Raw genomic sequence first — 22,712 nt, forward strand, 5'->3', positions numbered from 1 at the left:
GAGAAGGCTGGGACTGGGTTTGTGTTTGCTGTTACTGCCAGAGTTGTTGTTGTTTTGTTTGACTAGTTATATATATATATATATATATATATATATATAGTAAAGAACTGTTATTCCTATTTTCCCACATCTTTGCCTAAAGACCCTTGATTTCAAAATTATAATAACTCAGAGGGAAAGGGGTTACATCTGCCACTCCAAGGGAGGCTTCTGCCTTCCTTAGCAGACACCTGTCTTTCAAACCCAGACACCTCTGAAATAAATTACAGAATTTTGCTTCCAAATACCAAAAGCCCGATGAAAACTAAAGAAGCAATTTACATACCAGGGGACATGGTGTGCTAAGACAGCAAACCAAAGTGGGGAAGAGGAGGCCAAGATTGATTTTGGGTGATGTTGAATAGCAGAGAGGGTAAGTTGTAAATGCTTTGGCTGACACAGCAGGAGGAGCTGGGGGAGAAGTTAAAGGCATTAGAGACTCAGTGCTGCTGCAGACCTTCAGGGCACCTACTGAACTTAGACAAGTAATTGTCTTTAGAGGCTGATGCAAAGAGAGAAAGCCTGAATCTTTACTACTCTGATATTGATTAAAATAACTACTATGCAAAAATCGAGGCAGGGCAACATTTCTCTCCAGGCAGGTTCCCATTCTCCCCTCATCAGCTGAGCAGGAAACAGGATCAGATGGAATCCAGAGCATCAGCCACACAGAGATGGCACATGCAAGAAATTAAGCCTGAAGCTAATTGCCAGCTAAGGTTTTGTGGTAACAGCCTTCCCATATTTCAGTAAATGTTTTTCCTGCATAAAAGATTACAGGTCAGTCTTTTAAGTACTGAAAGGTTTCTTGGACAAAAACAGTTATTTCAACAGTTTGTTGAATAAAAAATAAATTGCTCAGAACCTAAAGAGCTAAAATAACTTCCCAAGGATTAAAAGTAATCAATAGCTTATCTAAAGAAGGAGCATTAAGCAAGCACATTTTAAAATGTTACAATAAGTTTGTAAGAATTACAAAATGTGTCATAACTAAAGTTAGTCGTGACTAAGAAATTATGCATAGGGCAAGTAAGGAATAGCAGAATCAACACTGCAGGAATGTGCAGGTTTAAGGAGATGAGAATAGTAGACAGGAAAATCAATTTATTGCATGATAAATGTTCATATGCAAAATAGCATGAGCAAAAAAACCCAGCTGTGAAGAATGTGGCAGTGAAGGGGATCAAATCATTATGCATCAGAGTGAATATTTCATCATTCTAATTCAAACTTCCTGTGCAAATATTAACAGAACCACAGGAAAAGAAAAATCCTACAAAGCATGCCAGCATTTTGCTAAAAATACACACAACCACTCCAGAACTGCAAATATAATTCAAAATTCCCAACTCTCTTAGAAGTCTGACTTCACTGAGCATAGAATAAATTCAGGCACAGAGGAAACCAGAATGGAGAAGGTAGAGATGGATTTGTTTCTTCCTCTTAAATAACTTTAAATAAACTTAAGGCAAGGCAAGACATGCTCACAGTGAATAAAAGGAATAAACTTGGAGAGGGGGGAACAGAAAAAAGTGTTCTGTAAAGATTTTTTTTTAATTATGTTCTTTTATTACATATTGAAATTTAAAGTAATTGTTTTAATATTTTTTTTAGCCTAATACTAAAAGGAACACAAAAGCTTTATTTAAAAAATCCAATCAGTGAGTGACTGCAAAAATAATGGTGTCTGCCAAGAGCACTGACGCCTCTAAAGAAATATATATTTAGTTTAGCTTACTCAGCAGTGCTCCAAAAAACTCTAGGAATCATTCTGGGTGGAATATGCATTTTTAATAAATACCAACAAAAAGGAAAAGAAAATCAATTCAACACAGAAAAAAAGGCCATAAAGTTTTTTCCAGCTCTAAAATGCAAGCATTGTCTCAGCCCAGCTCTTTTTTCAGTCATATATAGGCAGTGCAACAATGAAACACAGCGAGCTTTAACTGAGCTCTCTGAATTTCTATAGGTAAAAATGATGACACCATATACATCATTCCTATTGCAAGGAAGTGGCTTCCAGGACAAGCACAGGGGGATACTTCCAGTGTCCCATCCTACACCACAAGGGACACAGGATTTGCTGCCAATCTATACAGAAATCTATCCTTACTTCTGCCACAAATCTCAAATCTCAAATACAAACACCGTTGTACAATGAATCAAAATATCATTTGCCAGAGTTCATTGTTCATCTCATTCCAAATTTAATGCCATGCAATTAACAAAACTACTCTAAATTTATCTCCAGAGCTTATGTGCAGCATGTTGGACTTGTGAAATGAAATAGGCATGTGGTAAAACATGTTCCTGTTTTTGCTGATTCTCAGCATAAATGTTTCCTCCTCTCTTATCAGTTGCCTGAACACCAGCATGCTACAATCAACTTCCTGCTAGTTAGTTAAGATTCTTGCTTGCTTGCCTTTCTTCTCTAAATACAGCTCTCTCGTGCTGCTATTGATCAGTGACTGAAGAAAAAAAGCCCGGATGAAACCCCATTTTCTTTCCTTTCTTTTTTGTTATTGATATTTTTCTAAAAGGTCCTTTCATCTCCTCCTCTACCAGGGAAGCATAACTTGATGGAAATACAAGAATAATGAATCTGAAGCTGTTCAACAAACTACCTAGAAATGGAGAAGATCCCCCTAGAATTGAGCCTCCTGGATTTCAGTAAAGCAGCACACACACACTCCAATTACTTTCTCAGTTACAACATCAGTAACTCAAGGAAATTCTGTTCCAGTCAATAGTGCTTTCACAGATTATATGCAATGGGGAATAAGGGCAGAATTTGACCCACTTCCTTTTAGTCATTAAAAAAACCCCAAAACTCAAGGATGATAAGTAGCACATCAAAATATTTACTATATTTTTATAGTCCAAGATTTATAGCCTCACACTGCTCCTGAAGTCTCTACTTCCAAGCAGTTTACACCATTAGCAGGAGGGGTTAATTCCAGCAGAACTTTTGAAAGCCACTTCCCACTTTCCTGGTCATCCCCTGAACACAGGAGTACCAGAGGTAGCTGAAAACAGCAATGTATATTTAGCCTGCAGTGTTATATAACCTGTCTGTTAACAAATGCAAGACACAAAGTAAAGTCATGTAACCCAATTGAAACAGTTCGTACTGGAGGTTGATTTCCCTTGGGAAACTGAAACATCAAGTAAGAAACTGAACCAGTTAAATATAACCTTTTTAAAGGGCAAAAGAATTCAAAGGTAATCAAGGATTTTTTTCCTCAGAAGGGCATTTATAATTATATTCCACTCTTATTTATAACAACCCTTTTAATGTTGGTACTACAAAGAACTCGACAGAAAGCCAGCTTTGCTTTATATAACAGGATTCAATCTCCACGTGGTTTTTATATGCAAAACATCTTCTACACAAGGTATACACTGACAAAGGCGCATTTCCCTGAAGAAACAAGGAATGTGTTTTCAAAGTGGTTCATGAGGGTTCAGCCATGTGCCTTTTGCTAATATTGTGGGAGACTCAAGAAGAAATCCTTAACTCTTGTTTTGAGAAAATATTGGCAAATGACTCCACGTGCACATACAGTGAACTCAGAACCTAGTGTTTAATTTCCTTTATTATCCTGGAATACACTTAACAGTTTGCTTTAATCTACTGATTACTGAGGAGAAGGCAACAGAACAATTACCAAACTGATTGTTTCAGTTTCTTTCCACTGGTTAAACACGTGCAAGTTAGGAAGTAGAAATGATGGGCATGAGCTAAAACCTCATGAACCAGAAGCACATTTCAAAATTCAGGACCAGAGTGACCAGGTGGTCTGTGATTAATGATTTAAGATCCCAAGTTTTGTGTTCATATTGTGTTAGGACACAACATCTCGGGTTACGAAAAAACAACAATGGGAATTTCAGAGTGGGACCTGGAGGTGCACAAAGCCAATGAGAAGGAAATCTACAACAAAGGGTAAGCATAGATTTGGGTGGGACAAGCTCTTGCGCAGAAGGTCTGCTGGATGCAGTAGAAATGAATTATATAGAAACCTGCCTCTGTGTATGCTTCCACCTTCTACACATCCAGCAGATACTCACACAGGCTCACACTGCAGTCTGTTACCCTTGAACAATAAAAACAGTGTAAAGGGCAGAGCCTTGACACAGCCAGAGATGCTCTCAGATTCTGCTGCACAGATTAAAAACGTGCAGGAGTTTCCCAGGATGATATAAATTATTGATCTATCCCATTTCTCATGTTGCCCAAATGCTTGTAAATGTTACGATACTAAAACATCTGTACAAAACTACCCTAATAAATTTATTCCACCACAAAAAAAAAAAAAAAATTAATTTAATCTCAGAATTACATGAGAGTCATTCTGTTTGAGTAGCAGCAAGCATGCAGAATCCCAGTGTGGATTCCATTGTACATACCTGCTCAAACTCTCAGCAGACACACTCTGAACACCTGCAAGTGCCTGTCAGAGGCAATTGGGCCGGTGATTTCTTACCCACAACAGGCAATCTGTTGATACGCTATGAAACCAGTATTAGGAGATGCTTTAGTCAAAATGCTGGAGGTTATTAATCACAGCTTTGGGGTTTCTGACAGGATGTTTTGATAAAATAAATCTATTTTAAGTGACTGTAATGAAATACTAACCAGTTTTTGAAGGGCTTTTAAGATGTTTTTAAGAAGTTTCAGATCAAAGACTCAGTTAATGTAGCCTCCATGCATTAAATATTTAGTACTTATTCAGTCACTTGAGCACTCAGGCATCTTGACATTGTAAAAGGAGGAGAGGGAAATTGAGTTTAAGTCAGTTTTACACAGTGGGATTTTTCAGTTTTTATGTTAAAATCCCAGGCATGTAATTTTAATACAAAGAGGTCTATTCTTCTACAACAGTATATGCACCACCCATTAAAAGAATTCTTTATTCACCTGCATAGATGGGAGAATAAATCCTCTATAGAGTCACTTCAGTAGAAACTGTTGTGCTGGGATTAACATCATGATTGAACATTATTCTGTCTCTGAGCTCTCTGATGGACAAAACCAAATGCACACACTTCTCTTTCCAGAACAAGTAGGCACTTACAAGGAACACATAATTTTAACAATGGCAGATAGATTTAAGCAAGTCCTTTTTAGATATTTGGATTATGTGACTATAAGATATACCCCCTTTCTAGCATCCCTGAATTCCAACAGCTGCTCTTCACCATCTCATTTCTTCCAAGAAATGCTCAGAGGTCTCCAAAACAGATGAGGAAAATGATCCTATTCGGGGACTTATTAAAATAGATGTCTTAAATCAATAAACTGCAGATTATTAGGGGCTGGATATCCAGTCTGGAAATGCAACACTATATATACATTTTACAATTTCTCAAACACCACCTTTCTCGTGAAAGCTCACTGAGTGTAGTAGGAACTTGAGGATGACTTCAAGCAGAATGAAGACACTCCTGAGTGCATTTCTTGGCTCACTTGCAGAGGATTATAGACACTAAAATATTAAAAATTGCCTTTGAAACTATTGCCATGACCCACATTAGTATCTATTCTCAGAATCAAGGAAAGGATTGTGCATTTCTATCCTGTTTAACACAAACATGGACACATCCAATTTCTTTGATTTGCACAGTTGCTCTAAGGCTCTTGTATTTCACATTAATTTGTAATACATAAAGGAAAGAAACAACCTTAGCTCAAACACTACCAATATATGAGAAAAAGAAACAGCAAATGGTTCTGCATATTTTTTACAGACATTTCCCAAATTTCATCACAAACATTTTCCCAAAATTTACAGTGTGATTGAAGATGACTGCACCCTAATTTAAAAAAAGCAAAAACTGACCTCTGAAGTAATGGCAGCAATACATATTCCCAAATCTGGTAAGGCACCACCATTACATGACCCTATTTGTCATAAGTGTCTTCTGAATGTGAAGCAAGCACAAAGGCTGTGTGTCACCGTGGGCTCCACCAGGACACTGAAAGACAAACAGCCACTGAAAACATCTACATGGATCTCCTGGTAACTGCATGATCTCATCTGTTTTTCTCAAAGACTTGTCTTGTTTTTCCCTGCTTTCATTGCTGGCCATGGCTCTGGAGCCCCTGTCTTCTCTGACATCTTAATTATATAAACACAAGGTGCAAGAAGGTGCAAGATAATTTTACAGGAAAAAGACGTTTCTTTGTACAAAACATTAATATTTCTTATGAATGGTTACCTCTGTGCACACCACTGTGAGAAACTCCCAAACAGTAAATTAAGCAAATTAATCCTTGCTCTGCTGAAGAAGAAACTGTATCAGAACTATGCAAAGAAATCCAAACCACAAGACAATCCTCACCACATAAAGGATGCTAAATAGTCCAATAGGTCCCTCACTGATTTACCCAACAGAGTCAGAATGTATCTACAAGGAACTACTGAATAACTTCATGTCTGATTTCTTTTGTGGCTTCTTTGATTTTGTTGAGAGTGGAGACCTGTGTTAAAACCATCTAAACAGCCAATAAATCAAGATGATTCCTGAAGAATTTAGCTGTGTGAAAGTAGATCTCTAAAGATTTCCTGCAATCTTATAAATTATATCCTCAAAACTAGCAGGAAGCTTAGGAAAAGACAGAGATAATAATTTTGTTAATTCTGAAACAAACTAACCATCTAGATGTAATCTAGGAGAACCTTTGTTGTAATGAGGCACAGCACAGGATAACTCAGGTATCAGATCTTGTCCTGCTGCCTCTGTCACTGCCATGGTACACCAAAGGAAGGCAACTTGGACAGGGATAATAGTGAAAAAAAGGCCTTTAACCAAAGCTACAGGAACTGAATCCAGCATTATGAAATACTTAGCTTGACTGTGGCACTTTCAGATGCTCTGTCGATTAAAAATGAAAAAGGAAGAAAAAAGAAAAAAAATGGAAAGGAAAGGTTTCCCAAAATTAACAACATTAAAAAATTAAATATTCAAATGGTATTGATTAGAAGACAGGAAAAGGAAAATTATCACATATTTTTCCTTATAGAAATTAATGCCATTCAAATAGATTCCAGTTTATTGTTAGTTATGATATTTTGACTTGTAATGAATATGACCTTTTGAACTCAGGATATATCCACATGAAATGCTTTGAGATGCAATGGACTTCTGAAAAGAAGCAATCTTGGCTAAATGCTTGCTATTAACAGGAGAGTTGTTCCAGGCTTTTAGAATTTGGGATCATTTGAGTAAACAACATACAGTCAGTTTACACAACTCCAACAGGGTGAGGGTGTCTCCCAGAGAGATTAAACTTGGAGTGTTCCTGGAACAAAACCTAAAATTTTGTGCTTGCATTGGCTGCAAACAGGGGTGCAGATGGGTATTCCCAGCACACGTGATGTGGTATGAAGCTGCTGTAAGGAATTCTATCCACGATCATTGCTGAAATACATCTGCCACCTGTGCTAAGTGCAGCCCGGGAGATCTGATGATGTGTGATCAGCTCCAGAGGTTTACTGTCACGACACATTACTGCTATGCAGTGGGCTGTAATCCTTGCCTTATCATCATTATGGGGTATTTTTGAATCAAAGAGAGAATACGTTCAAACACCTTTGTGATTTCCAGTAAATTTCTGTGCAATACAATTCCCAGAAAAGCCCAATGTTCTGAACTGCCTGTGCACATGGGCTCCCTGTTGTGTTAAAGACACATCTCCTGTTGATGTTTTCCAATAAATTATATAGTGTGTGCTGCTGCCAGAGTACAGGCTATCCTACTTTCTAGCACATGGAGCAACTTCTGAAGCTAATCAAAGAAGGTGTCTTTTGTGAATTCATATTTCAGGGATATTAATCGTCATCAGTCCAAGGTCTTTCTAAACATCTTGTTGGAGTCAGCATTATCTCATGTAAAGTTATTATTTGTGACCGTATGAAAGAAAAGAGAGCTTATCTGCATTTCAAAAATTACATAGACATAAAAAAGGGTCACTACCCTAAATTATTTTAAAAAAGGGATTAGGGAGCAATCACTCTGTGGTCACCAGTTGCAGGAGAGAACTTCTTTCCTTCTGAGCAAGTTTTCAGATTGAACATGTCAGGAAATTTGTGCCATTAAATGTGCCACATGAAACTGGGATGGAAATAATTTCTAGAATCCAATTTGGTAAAAAATGAACACAGGTACGGTTCTTATCAGATAAGGAAAGACAGATGACAACAGGAAAGGTTTTGACATGCAGTTCTCATTCACTTCTACCAAAAGTTTGCTTGGCTGGTACAGGAGATTCTGGAGATGGCTGCTACAGGAACCATCAGTTTACTTCTCTTGGTACTACCTGATGGTTCATACTGACTTTGTATGTATCTAGAAGGGGAAGTGGTTGCTGTCCAGGAGTTTTGCAATACATTGATTTTCCTTTTTTTTTTTCTGATTTACCTTTCTAATAAGCAGAGAGAGAGTGGCATACATAAATTCATTGTATTTTAACATACATAAATTCATTGTAGTTCTAAAGGAAGTCCAGATTTCTATAAGAAGAGTTTGTATTTGTCTGTATTTCTCTGGGAAGATGAAAAATCTGAGATTTCAGAGACCACAGACATTCTGCTTCATTATTGTCATAGCAACAAATGATCTTGAAGCACTGTATGCAACATCTATAGCCATTTGCAGTATAGCTCTAGCTACTAACTTGTTTCTGTTAATGGCTGGCATGAACCAGTCTCTGTAATCTCTGCAATTTAATTGATGAACCGCAAAACAAATGGTCATAGTTAATAAAATTATATTTTGCCATCTGTGTCCAGTAATGAGAAAATCTGAATTATAGGAATGAAAAAGAATGAAGTTTTCTTCCAAACAGATCAATGCATCCCACCTCTTTGTCAGCATTAAATTAGATGTTATCTGGTGCTGTGTATTTCCCTCCTTGGTTGCCATGGCTAATAGGAGTTTCAGCCAAGATGGACAAGAATTCTGTTTGACCATGGGGAATACAATACCTTTTCCTCTGTTTTCCTAAGAGTCTGTGTAGTATGAGTCTACCATCTTATTTGGTCTGAGTACATCCAAGTCTCACTTAGAGGAGGACAATTTTGTTCAGCTCTGCAGTGTTATTTGCTGTTACAAAACCATATCTATTTCTATAAAAGAAATCTAGAGGATATGTGCAGTTTTATTCCTAAAGCTTTGAAGGATTTCAAAATCAGCTGGAGCTGAAGGCGAATCTGGTGCTGCCACAGTATCTTGTAAGGATGATTACAACAGCAGAAAAGTACACCTTTGGAACACATATTCTGTTTCCTGAGTTCACATTCTGAGCAGTTTGTTCTCTTGAGAGCGAGGATATAAATTGGACTCTCCATAAAGAGGCCACTAGAATTTAAAGGTAAAAGCAAAAAAGGAAAAAAAACCCACCCCAAAACCTTTTATAAGTTCTCTAGGAACCTCTATATCATTAATTCCCGTTAAGAGATAAATGGTCCCCACACAGAAGATAGCAAAGTACTTTATGGTGACAACTTGATTACCCAGCCCATGCCAAGGATCTGGACCATTTCCTTAAGCTTTCAAGAGGAAGACAGACTAAGGCGAGAAGGAGATTATATTGTATCCACTCACATGAGGCAAAGAAGATGCAATGCTGCTGAGCACCCTGTTGTGTGCAGCAACACTGTTCTTGTTCTACACAATACCTTTCAGATTTTGAAATATTCATTGTTTGGATTAATATCTATGTCTAGGTCTCAGACAAGTCTTGATGGATCTCACTGTATTGCCAAATATCTCCTCTTTTTTCACCACAGTACCATCAACCTCTGTTTTAGTCGTCATCTGTTAATCTATAAAGTGCCCTTAATCAGTCATCTCTGACATTCCTATAAATTTTCCATCAGACATAACACATTACCGGCTATTTTTCATTCTCAGAAGGCAAATAAGAAAAACATACTTGAGGTCTTGAATCATACAAGCTGTGCAAAATAGCAGACTCCACTTCTAGTCCTTTCTTTCCTGAAAACCACAGCCACAATTTGAGAAGCTCAGCAGCTGCAAATAGGGCCTGGTTTCTAAAACATTAAACTTATTTTTGGGGTGTAAATGTCAGAGATTGGGGTTCATTTTTGTGTATCAGGAGCTCTGAAAAGAGAAGTTTGTGTTTTCAGCTTTTTAGAAGGGGATGTGAAAACGTGCTCCGAGTGCCTTGGAAAGCCTGGTCGGCTTGCGCTGTCCAGGGTCCTGACAAGGATTGGAAGACTCGATTCTGCGCTGAACTCCATCTAAATTAACTGGCTGCCATGGCTGACCTCTGAAAATGAACACCAAAGGCTTTCCCACAGGCTGCTTCCAAGCAATCCGGGTTTCTGCAATAGTCCCCTTTCCTAGAAAATGACGCTGCAGCCAGAAGAATGTTATGAACCTTAACTCACTGATATTTATGCAATATTTTAGAGGCTGTCAGAGCAAAAGTTAAAGAAAAAAAAAGGGTTTTCTTTAAAGAGAGGCATAAGATTTTCCCTTTTTCCATGCTGAGAACAGTGCAGCGTTCATAAATATGGAAAGACTAGTTAATATTTTAATTCTAAGCAACATAGATTTTTAAAAAGGAAAAAAAAAAGGAAAAACAAACAACATTTAACAATGAGCAGCTGTCACTAATGAATTAAGAGGCCGATTAAGAATAGAATGATGGATATTAATGCATTATTATAATCCACTATAATGCAGAAAATCTAAATGGAGAAAAAAAGTATACATTATAAAATCCTGATATTTTCAGATTTTGAGAAAGTAATAGTCATCTTAAATTTTAACTAATTAAGACTAAGTGGAAAACTGGATGCAATTATTGAGAAATTAAAAATAAATGGGAGGAAAATTATTTCTGAAACAGGTTTTTCTTTCATGCCCGCTCATGAAAACTCCTGAAATGGATAGTATCTCTCCTTTGTCTTTCTCCATGTTGCACATTTTTAGATCAGATAAGGTGGCTCAGAAAAACACACTTTCTGTAGAAAGGTATGTCCACAATTCTAGGGAATTCTGAGCGAAAATATTTGACTGTGGGCCTCGGGCTGGCTTTTTTTTTTTTTTTCCACTGGAAATGTCATGTAACTGGGGCCTTTTCAGTCCGTGTTCATTTTCTCAGATTGTTCTCTGCTGCCACAGTATGGTGCTCAGCTGCTGTTTGAAAACATGAAAAAGAGGATCTTTATCAGAGACTGCAGTTCTTTTCATGTACCAATATGACTGGTTGCCATGTAAGATCTCTTTTAAAGAGTATTAAAAAGGCTTTAAGCTGTATCTTATATTTCCTAAGAAGCGAAAAAAACAGTTTTCAATTAAGTACCTACTGCTTTACATTAAAAAGCTCCTGTCTCCTCATGTTATTTGTATGTCATTTTGTCTTCAAAACAAAGATAAATATTGCTTTCAGTATTTGTGGATAATAGCAGCACTTGAACAGCAGCAGGCTTTTCCTATGAAAAATACTCTTTTTTTTTTTTCTTTTCCCAGAATATCATGATCTTCTAAAATTAAATATGTTTGACTGCAACATGATGTCTTAAAATAAGGACAGCACTAGCCTCCCTTACATGTAAGTTTGATGTGCTTCATCATTGCACTATTCTTTGATTAAAAAATTCTTTGCTAACAGTGCAGAAAAGTAAGGGTCACTAAAATCACCCTGAAATCAAGAACAGATCACAGGCTACATATAATATCTCTCAGCTGTGCTTTCTTACATATATTATATTTTCACAAGCCTTACTTCCTCTCTTCAGGTACCTATTTTCAAATACTTGGGTCAACAGTAAGGATGCACTCAGCCAGCTGGGGCCACCTTGGTCTCTACTATCTTATAATCTGCACCAAAATATGTTCTTATGTCTTTATTTTCTCATTTCTATATGATATCTCCCCAAATCCCTTCTGACATACAGGCAGAAGTCTTCCTAGAGCCAGCTTTTAGCTTTCAAGGCTTAAGGAGAAAAGAGATAAAGTCTTACTGAACATGTGCATGGCAAGGACAAAGAGCTCCAGGATTAGTGCAAATCTCTTATGCAGAAGGCCTCAAATGCACACCTTACTCATACACTGCTATAAAAAAAAAGACTGCTGAGCAAAGGTGGGATTCACTTTACACACAGACATTCAGCATATTTCTAGAGAAGTGCAAAAAGGGGGGTTTATTATTATTTTTTGTCTGTAGCCACGTTGTTATAGTGGTAGTACAAGTTCACAACAAAACACTGGGGAGCCAGGCCTAAGTGTTGATTGTTTTGACCTTGGAGCCTAAAGATACCTTTACATACATTAAACTTCATGTCATGAACTGTGCCAGTGACTTCAACATGTCTATTAACATGCTTAAGTTTAAATCTACACTTAAGTGTTTTTCTGGATTGGAGCCAATGCTCAGTTTCCATAAATTACGTGAACAAGATTTTGCCTGAGGTATTTAGAGATTTTAATATATTATAGTTACATTCTAGAGCCAGTATAAAGTTAAATCAATAAATAGTTCTTTCTTTGGTTAAATTAAAAGGCATAAATCCAAATCCTTTGGACTGAGCAGACTTTGTTAAATAAGCCTTCAATTCCAAGGTTTCAGCCCTACAGGTAATGTGAGCCAAGCTAACTGTCTTCTGGGTCTACAGTCAAAGAATAAAGATTAAAATACTGCTCCTGCCCCACAGATGCATTACACAATCACCACTCAGGAGATCTAAACAGAAACCAACTCAAACATAGCCAAAATCCCAGCAGAGTCAATGCAGTGAAGTGCTACAGGGCAAATGTAGTTAATAGCTCCACATAGCACGATTTCCCCTCCGTGCAAGTACACTCAGCATCACTATCAACATGGTAATTATTGCTTAATGCTGTGCTACAAAGCAGGGAAAACAAACTTCTGAAACTGGAAGTGCCAGAAGACTGAAGGCATTCTAGGGTTTTCTCGGGGTTCTAAGTCCTACGTACCCTCAAAATACACTCACGGCCTGCAGGGCAACTAAATAAATTTTAAAACGACGAAAAAGCTTTACATTGGTGTACACACAGGACCTCAGACTTGCTTTTTTTGATGAGGTGATATTAATTGGTTGTGCTATGTTATTTCCCAAGCACCAACTAAAAAACAGGGATTCTAGTCAGCACTGAACATAGAAAGTAAAAACACGTTCTCCGTGTCCCCTAAAGCTTAGGGTGCAGTCACTAAAGGCAAGTGCCTAGATATGCGGTTGAACTCACTGTGTGGACAAAACCAGTAGGTTTTCCACTGGGATTACTGTTACCACATAGAGCTTTTTGGCACTCAACCAAGCAGGAGAAAGTGCTGAGGACAGGAACGAGTAAAACCTGCCTTTTACTTGAAATTTGCCATTGCCATGAGAAAAGGAGTCAGACCCTGAAATGCCTTCCTGCATCTGGATGTTAGTTCAGGCATTTCAGGACATCTGCCTAGATCATTAGTGTTTCCTTTCCAGGTTGAAGCCTGGACAAGCCACATGTTATTCCAGCCTTTCTGGAAATGCAGGAGTACATATTAAGGGACGGAGCAAATAGGGAACACAAAAAACAGAAGGACAAGGAAGACAAGTCCTAGATCAGGATATGAAGTTACATGAAATGGCACTGAGATGGGGATATCAAGTCCATAGAAGAGAACATGACTACCTTGTGCAGTGCTGGGATTTAAAAGACCTCTCAGCTATTTTGGATTTGCCCTTCACAACTCAAAGAGATAAGGGGAGTGAACAGGAAAGAACAAAGCAGGATAAGTAACATAAGAGCAGAAAACAAATACCACAGCTTCTTTCTTCTAGCTAGCTTAAGAGAGTATACACTAAATGGAAAGAAAAGGGAAGGTTAGATTTGAGGCAAAGAAAGGGCAAGCCAGATGAAGTACAAGTGTGGAGTAAAGGTGAGATGAAGAGTCTGACTTGGAATTACGAAGAGCCATGAAGCAAAAGGCCAACCTGAACAGCTACAAAAAGTCCAGTGAAAACTTCAGAAAGGTCACTGACTTTCCAAAGGTTTCCCTGTGTGGCTACAAGATGAAAGGTAGCAGTTTGGCACCTGTGCATGAAAACAATTTGTATAGACAAACTTTGCCACACATAATTCATTTACTGTCATTCCTTTCAGGAACTTTTTTTCTTAATAAAACGGAGCATAACATTTTTTTTTTCTTCAGATGATTTCTTACCTCAATGGACTTTTTGTGCTCAAAGCTTCTTTTTTGGTGAAGCGCTTTTTCCAAGAGTTTTTTTTTTTAATGGAGAATGGTAGTTATAAAATATGAGCTGCAAAATGGACTTAAGATTTGAATACTTCTTCACAATTTAGAATTTTTTACTCGTAGTTAGATAAAGAGCAATTTATGCAAATCCTTCTAGAAATTATTTTACTTTATCAAACAGTGTTCTTTCTGTAAATTAAGAAATAACCAACTTATACATTTAGTAACCTTGCATGATATTAACTGCAAATGATGATTGTATTGAGTTTGTTTTTTTCAAAGACTATATTGCTGCCAACTTAAGCCAAAATATTTCTTGGTTTTATCATGAACACTCATATATATCCTACAGACAGACAGCAACATTCAACAGTAACACAGTTTCACCTATCCTTCCTACTCCGATTCCTACAGGCCAGGTTCTCTCTCAGAACTCCCTTTAAATTGTAACAAAGAAATTTTCCTTTAAACTGATGGTATAGAATAGTCCCCTGTAATTTTTCATGTTATTTATATAATTTCCCTGGTAGCACACTGTGCTATTATATGCTATAAATCATATTTTATTTTGGCAAGAACTGCTGGTGGTGTTATTTTTAGGTCCAACTCTGCTTCTGCTGATATCCAATCCAGCTAAGAAAATAGCTGTAGGAACATTTAAAATCTCACATACAGTATTGGGATGACATCCATATTATGAATGTTTTGGGAACAGCAGTACTATAGGAGTAAAAAACACCACTGACTAAAGAGAATGTGTCCTGAACATATACACAGCGGCACTTTTACACTGCTCAGAAATGAGAAAAGGGATTTACTTTTTCTAAGCACTATTTCTGTGGCCTTTTTCAGACCAAGTAAATTGCCACAAATTACATTTACATGACATTTCAACCTAGTTACAGTCAAATCCGTTGGAAAACACAGGATCTGACACCAACAGGATTTCAAAGGTACATTACATCACACAGAAGCCTGTAACTTCTATTTTTTTTCAAAGACCAAGAGTATACTTTTCTTTTACAGAGCGGTTATTACATAACCTAGAGTTGAATGCAGAAATGGGAAATTTAACCTTAGAAAAACTGCCTATTTTCTTTGCTTCGTGCTTTAAAACTGAGCAGTTAAAAACGGACCAGTAGAAAACGGTAGAACTGATCAAGTATTTTTACTGGGAAGTCATTTAGACGGTAAATAAAGGATATTTGATCAATGAACCGGCAATGGGACATCTGGTGTGCAGTTTCACAGTCTTAGGGCATCATTCTGCTCTCTCTGGTACCAGCACAAACCAGGAGTAACTCATGTAAATTAAAAGCACACACCAAAGTGGTGTGGAGTCAGGAGGAAGCGCCGTGTGCTCCAATCTTTGTCTTTCAGTGTTCTATATCTGACTTAAGAGATCGTCTCATTTACAGAGCCCTACATTAGACATATTGCCTTCTTGTTTTAAAATATGTGTGTTTAATATTTAATTTAACAGAATTCCGTATTCCAGTCTCTGTGCTCTGTGCAAGTCCCTTTGAGGCTCGTGGTTTGTATGTGCAGTCACAATTCTCCTCAAGTGTAATTTGGAAGCACCATTGCCTAATGGAGTGAAAGGAAGTATCCGGCTCCAATTAATCCTGGTTCTCTTTGGAATGAGTAATGCAAATATTGCCCAGCCAGTGTCAGTTTGTAAAGTGGGCTTTAGGAGTTGAGCCAGGCAGTCCAAAACTCATTGAATTTATTGAGTGTGCTCATGGAATACTGGTGGAGGTACAGGTCTCATCAAATGTCCACACTCTTCAAGCACACACAGGCAATTTGAACTACCAACTTCAGATGACAACACGCTCAAAAATTTTGCCAACTCTGAAACATTGGTTATAATGCTACACACACAGCTGTTATTGCACGTGAGACTGAATAAGTATCATAAAATAGGTACTGTAAATGTAAATTGTGCCTGTACCTATATCTTCACAGAAACGTAAAAATTACTTTTAATTATGTCATGCTTTGAAATATTGCATAGTATTTGCAGAGAGACATATCAATAATATGCAAAAAAGTTATTTCACAATTTTAAAAAATGCTCACAGATTTTGAACTTCTGATCTGTTCGGGCAAACCAAAGAAAATCTGAAGTTACCCAAGGCCAATAACAGCAGAATGAAAATAGCAGTTTAAATGGTACCTGGGTGACCATCTCAGCTCACTTGCAAGAGATACTATTTTCAAGAACATTTGGCACATCTAGAATGTGGGATAGCTCTCTGAAGTAAATATAAACATTAAAAGGTCAGAAATAGTACAGCTAAGTTATCCATTTAAATGGGAATGGGAAACTTTGCCATTTGGCTCTGAACCATTTTGTCATTCTGCATCCTAATGACAATTACATGTCCCATCCCAATATTTCACTTTCAAGTTCCATAGAATTAGTGATAGTATTTCAGGGGTTAACGGAGGTAGAGTACTTTCTTTAGAGAAGATATGAAATTAGATTAGAAATTAGATTGCCTTGAAAACATTATATGCAGCAAAATGTGCACTCAGAAAGCCCCTAGGAGTAATCCTCTAAGCATGGCTTCTTGTGACTTGAGTTTTACTTTTCCACAACAAAGAAAAAAAAAAAAATAACAACTCCAAAGATGTGATGAGATTCTGCCATCTCCAAGAGACACAGTTAAAAACTTTATAATCCAGGAGAACTGAAATTGTTTCAAACACTTCCCCATCCTCACAATCACAGACTGCAGCAGAGGGCTGCAAAATTTCCCTGGAATGAACCTGGGGGGGACCAGCAGCTACATGGCAGCTGGACAGATGTGCTTTTCTATGGGAAAGGCTGCAGCACATCCTGCCTCAGCCGGGTGCCCAGCAGGAGGACTCGAGAGTTTGTCCTCAGACGGCATCTTTAAACTACCTTTCACCATGTGCTACCAGGGGTATCATCCCTTCGCCAGGAATAGAGCTTCTAAGGGCCTCTTTATGCCAATCTGATTCCTCTTATCTTACATAAGGGGCCAGGGCAGGGACAGAGCTCGCTTTCTTAGCTCTAAATCTATCCTATATGGCACGCAATTCTCCAAAGTACAGCCAGCTTCTGCTTTTATGAAGCACTGTGCAGTGAAGAATGAAGGATCCTGTTTTTCACCATTTAAAGATGTATGATAGCAACAAAGCTCTATGTTAAAATATTTAACTCACAGAGAACTTATGGAAATTGTCTATTCAAGCTCAGCAAAGACATTAAATTACCAAGCTGTTCTAGGACAGTTGTGTGTGGAGAAAAGCCAGAAATGCTCTGAGATTGTAATGTTGCTCACAAAGATTACAGCATGAGCCTGATTCAGAAGCTTTTTTATACAGCTTGGTGAGCTGCAAAATGTTACCATATCAATTTCTGCAAAACATACTGTGTGTGTACATATAGATATAAAAGCAGGACTTATACACAGCACATTTCCTGCCACATTTTGAGTGGCATCTGTTTGTTTAGTGTGCTGAAATATGAAAAATAATATTTAGCAACTACTGGTAACACAATGTTAACAAGATTTACGAGTATAGCTCTGTCTGTCAAAATGCAGATAAAAGATAAATCCTTCTATCTCTGTGTTTTAATCAGTCAGATCAGAGGTTTGATGAATATGCAAATGTGACTGTTTATACACTAGTTTCAGAGTGAAAGGAAACAAATTCAGTTTCATTATAGAACTAATGACAGCTCTGTCCTCTAAGATTAATAATTAAAACCCTACACACATTAAGATGATAGTGCTCTTTCCTCCCAGCCTCTGCAGATTTTACTTTTCTATTTTTTAATACCCCTTTCCCTCATAATTGTTTGTCCCCCTAATTGGAATGATTAATAATTAATGCCAGTTCATGGATATGCAATAGTCATCTTTAGAACAAGAACTGTACTTAACCTACGAAAAGGGTTAAAGAATGACTTCTTTGGTTAGCTCTGTTTTTACTCTTCTCTGTAAGTTAATTTTTTCCTCCAAGTTTTATGCCACCATAGGAAACTCAATGGCCTGCTTTAATGATGGAAGCCTTTTATTTGTTTCAGTGCAGGGCATACATATGATTTCATTTTGATGTTCACGTTTTACGCTGGGTTTCTTTTTAAAGCCCCTGCTGCTGGGATCAGCAGCCTTCACAGCTTTCTGATTCTGAAACACACACTATAAGTTTAGACCAAATCAAATCTCAGAGAAAAGATTAAGACTGTAGTACAAGTGCATTATAAAGTCTGAGAAAGCAAAAGTTAAAAAAAAAAAAAAATTTGAGCTATTATTTTTTAATCTGATTATTTCTGGGTCGACATGGGAGTGGCTGAGTCATGCTTGCCAAATCCCCTGGTCAGGCAACAATTCAGAGAAAGATTACAGCAAAGTGAGCAGAAGTTCAGCCTGACCATTAACCCTTCTTCCTGCTCCAGAAGAACTATGACACTTCATTTTATGTGGCCATTAAGATCTTTACAGAGACCACTAAATCCCTGCTAATTGCAAATCACCAAAGCATGAATTTTTAAGAGAAAATAAAATAGGTGGGTTTTGTATGTTTTGCATTATTTTATCAAGAAAAGTTATCTTCTGGGTCAAAAACCCCATATTTCTTTCTGAGCAGAAAAGCTCTTCAAGAAAGACAAATTCAAGAAAGAAAAAAAAAAGAGTACTCTAAAATCACATTTCTTCAGTAAAGCTGTTTCAGTTTCATCTTTTAATGCCTTTAGAGATGAACTGATCCTACATAGGAATCTAGCATTGCCTTGCCTATCACAAAGGAAATACTTTATGTGAAATTAAATTAGCATTTGCCTATATTTCAACATGCAGGTACACTTCCTCCTGTGTCATTGATAGCAAGAAAACAAGTACATGTTTGTGGGTGCTTTAGCGAGGATGATGAATTATACTCCGGAAGCATTTAAGGATAGACATCCATAATGAAGCCTGCTGGCTGGCAAGCATGCCTGGTACTTACCACGCTGAGCCCCAGCAATTCCCTGCAAAAGTAGTCCATGTTCCTCCTCTGGAGGTTGTCTAGGTAGTGCTGAAGGCGAGTGTAGGTGTAGGGGTAGCAGTAGGCAAACTGGTAAGTGTCGTCCTCTCGGTCAAAGCAAAAAGCAAAGGACATGACATAGTTCTTCCTGTGGTCTGGGCAGCGATAGTAATACACGTTTTTGGAGGGGATTCTTTGCCTGAAAAACAAAAACATGTATGGGTATGTATTCATTGACATCTATGTACATGGACATAAGAAATCTGAACCAAAGAGCTGTGAGAGATTCAAATTTCCTCCAAAGTAAACGAAGTGGGACAGCTGGAACAGCTCAGGTGAGGTGAGCTGGTGAGGAGATTCCAGAGCCTGCATTTGGGAGCACTTGTGCAGATCAGGGCCATGACAGCTCTGGGGCCACTGCCACCCCAGGGACTGCAGCTCTGCCCGGGTGCCCAAGCTGGCAGAGACACCACAGCAGGGAGAGCATCATACAACCAGGGAAACCCATACCCACAAAGAGAAAAGGATGCACAGGATGACCAAACATCCTCAACTTCACTATCAGGCTGCTGCAACCTCACACCACTCATACACAGGCTCTGGCCAAACCTCTGCCTGGAGTGGGGCTACACCCTCTGTTACAGGTTTAATTCACCAGCACAGAGAGGAGGCACAACTAATGAAGGAATGTCAGCGTAAGGCAACACTGACAAGACTACTACTGAAATATAGAACAACTTCATATATATATATATATATATATATTTTTTTTTTTTTTTAATATATCCTTAATAGTCAGGGGACACATATCAACATCTAGCCAATCAATGAAACAGAAGATAAATTCTTGAGGTTAAAAAACAAACAAGCAAACAAACAATCTAAAAATCATACAAAAAATCTTCAGGTATGGAAAATAACCAGGTCTTAAAATAGAAAGCAAAGCAGAAAAGGGTATTTGCTCCCATTCCAAACTGGACTACTGCCCTCCACAACATTTCTAGTTTCTCTGACAAGATAGAAATGAATATACATGATGGTAAATAATTACAATAAAGATGTTTATGTCATTGTTATCAAGGTGGTATTTCTTTGAGGAATAACAAATACCTGCCTGCAATCTCTCACACAACTCCAATTATTCTGTTACTTTTCAAGAGAAGTTAGTAATATTCCAGAGGTGGGGCAAAAATTTGTTCTATGGATGCAAAATGTTCACTATTTCTGTTTTTATTCTTTATTCATTCCTTAGGTGGAACTTAGAGCTTCATTCAGACAGGAATAGTCTCCAATCATGCCATGCACTTGTAATTTGATGTAAGTAACTCACCAGTCATGTTTGGCAACAAAATCTACAGTCCTGCAGAATCTACCTGATTCAATTACACAACCTTATAAACAGGTCTCATTTAATGATTGAAGCAGATCTCAGCTAAACTGGGATCATGGTGAGGGAAAATCATAACAAGATTTACAGGCATAGCACCAGTAATGTGTCTCTTTGTAATCATTCCGAGAAGCTGGTCTGCTGCAGAACATCAGTTTTGGTCTCTCATTGCTAACATGAATTAGAGGACAAAACTCGCTCATTATACACAGGTACATGTTTGCCAATTAGCAGCAGTTAACGAGTCTGACCAGCAAGACTCGGAATCTACAAAAAGAAACAGAAAGGAATTGAGATCTTCTTGAGCAAGTAAAATAAAGAACTAGTGATGCAGTTAATTACACTCAGCATAAGAATTTATCTGCCCCTTTTAATGCCCTGCTTCCTGAACATTCTGGACCCCAATAATTTACTTCATGGCTCATGACTGCACATGAGCCAGGGTGCGTCCAGGTGGCCAAGAAGGCCACTTGTACCAGCAATTGTGTGGTCAGCAGGACCAGGGCAGTGACTGCCCCCCGTGCTCAGCATTGGTGAGGCCACACCTTGAATTTGGATATTACAAAATATTTTGTGAATGAAAGGGTTGTCAAGCATTGGAAGAAGCTGTCCAGGCAAGTGGTGGAGTCACCATTCCTGCAGGTATTTAAAGGCTGTATAGATGTGGCACTTGGGGACATGGTTTAGGGGTGGCATTGGCTGTGCCAGGATAACAGTTGAACTCAATGATATTAAAGGATTTTTCCAACCTAATGAAACTTATGATTTGATGATTTTTTTGTTAAATAAGATACTTTCTTATCACTAAGATCTGGAAATTATATTTAAGGCACACATATAAAAGACAGAAAAACAAACCTTTCATTTTTTTAAAAAAAAGTATCAGTAGGGAAAAAATGCCACCAGCCATCTGCATGCAGCACTCTTACCTAATGGTTTTCTTCAGTATCTTAACATATTTCTATCATTTGCCCTTACTCTGGAGTGCTATAGGACATCCCTCATTTGATCTCAAATCAAGCAGATGATATGGCAGTGGGTAAATGTATTCCAGCTCCCAGTTCTCAAACCCTAATGCAAGTTTAAACAGTACGTTGCTGAGTTGTTGAACTTTATTTGTTTCCAAATTAGCATGGGAGAAATAATAAAGGACAAGCCTCACTCTGTGCTATAAAAATTTCATGTAAAATGAGACCAATAGGAGGAAATTCAGGATTTTAGAAAGGCTAATGCTAATTGAAATTCATCTGCTGATAGTTAATGTTTAAACGACACATAGTTCTCCTTGGTTCAATAACTTTCTACTTTTAAGCAAGTTGAAGACAACTTTGTTAATGTATTAAAGGCACTTTTGATATTTCATTCCCTTTCCCCTTCATTATAAAAGCTAAGCATCTGTTTTATTATCCACTTTGACACATCACTTTATGGCGGCATTTGGCTATTATGGCTAATCTTGATGTCTAGGACATCTGGTATTGACATTTCACTATCTGGTGTCTGACACAACAGCAGAAACCACCCTCAGTTCCTAGGTTTAAATTCACCCTCTCAGGGCAAAAAGTGCCCAAACTCTTAATTCAAACCATATCTTCCAAAAATAATTATAATAGTACTCCTGTCACTGCTAATCTATTTTTATCTCTCCTAGCACTTTGTCACTGCTAATCTATTTGTGAGTCATAAAGAGAAAGAGAGTTAGCGTTTAGATACCAACAACACATCTTTACACACAGGAGCCTGATCAGATTTAGATCTTATCAGGGAATTAAAGAAGAAAAGAAAAAACGGGAAGAAAAAGAAAGAAAAGAGACACAGTGCTAGATATCACCAACTGAGTTTTTGATAAGGAAAAGACATTGCTCAGTTCTTGAATTAACCTTTGTGTCCTAGACACACTATTGTTTACTCTTTCCCTTTTTTGTTCTATGCCTTCTGGAAAAGGACACCCACACACTGTGGCAGCAGCTGCTCCTATTAATTTAAAGCTATTACAAAAATTAAAATTAAACCCAATTACTTTGGCTGGTTTATAGCTGGGGAACGGCTTAG

The 22,712-nt window shown here is 37.8% G+C and overlaps 1 protein-coding gene across 1 annotated transcript in view; it reads right to left on the minus strand.

Moving 5' to 3' along the window:
• Positions 1 to 22,712, minus strand: part of LOC138114193 (BEN domain-containing protein 5) — an 888,499-nt gene that overhangs the window by 517,241 nt on the left and 348,546 nt on the right. The window contains exon 5 of the mRNA XM_069023367.1: positions 19,256 to 19,472. Within this exon, the coding sequence (XP_068879468.1) occupies positions 19,256 to 19,472 (217 nt within the window). The remainder of the gene's footprint in view (positions 1 to 19,255; positions 19,473 to 22,712) is intronic.

The sequence above is a fragment of the Aphelocoma coerulescens genome, chromosome 8 (assembly GCF_041296385.1).
Source record: "Aphelocoma coerulescens isolate FSJ_1873_10779 chromosome 8, UR_Acoe_1.0, whole genome shotgun sequence".
Lineage (NCBI taxonomy): Eukaryota > Metazoa > Chordata > Aves > Passeriformes > Corvidae > Aphelocoma > Aphelocoma coerulescens.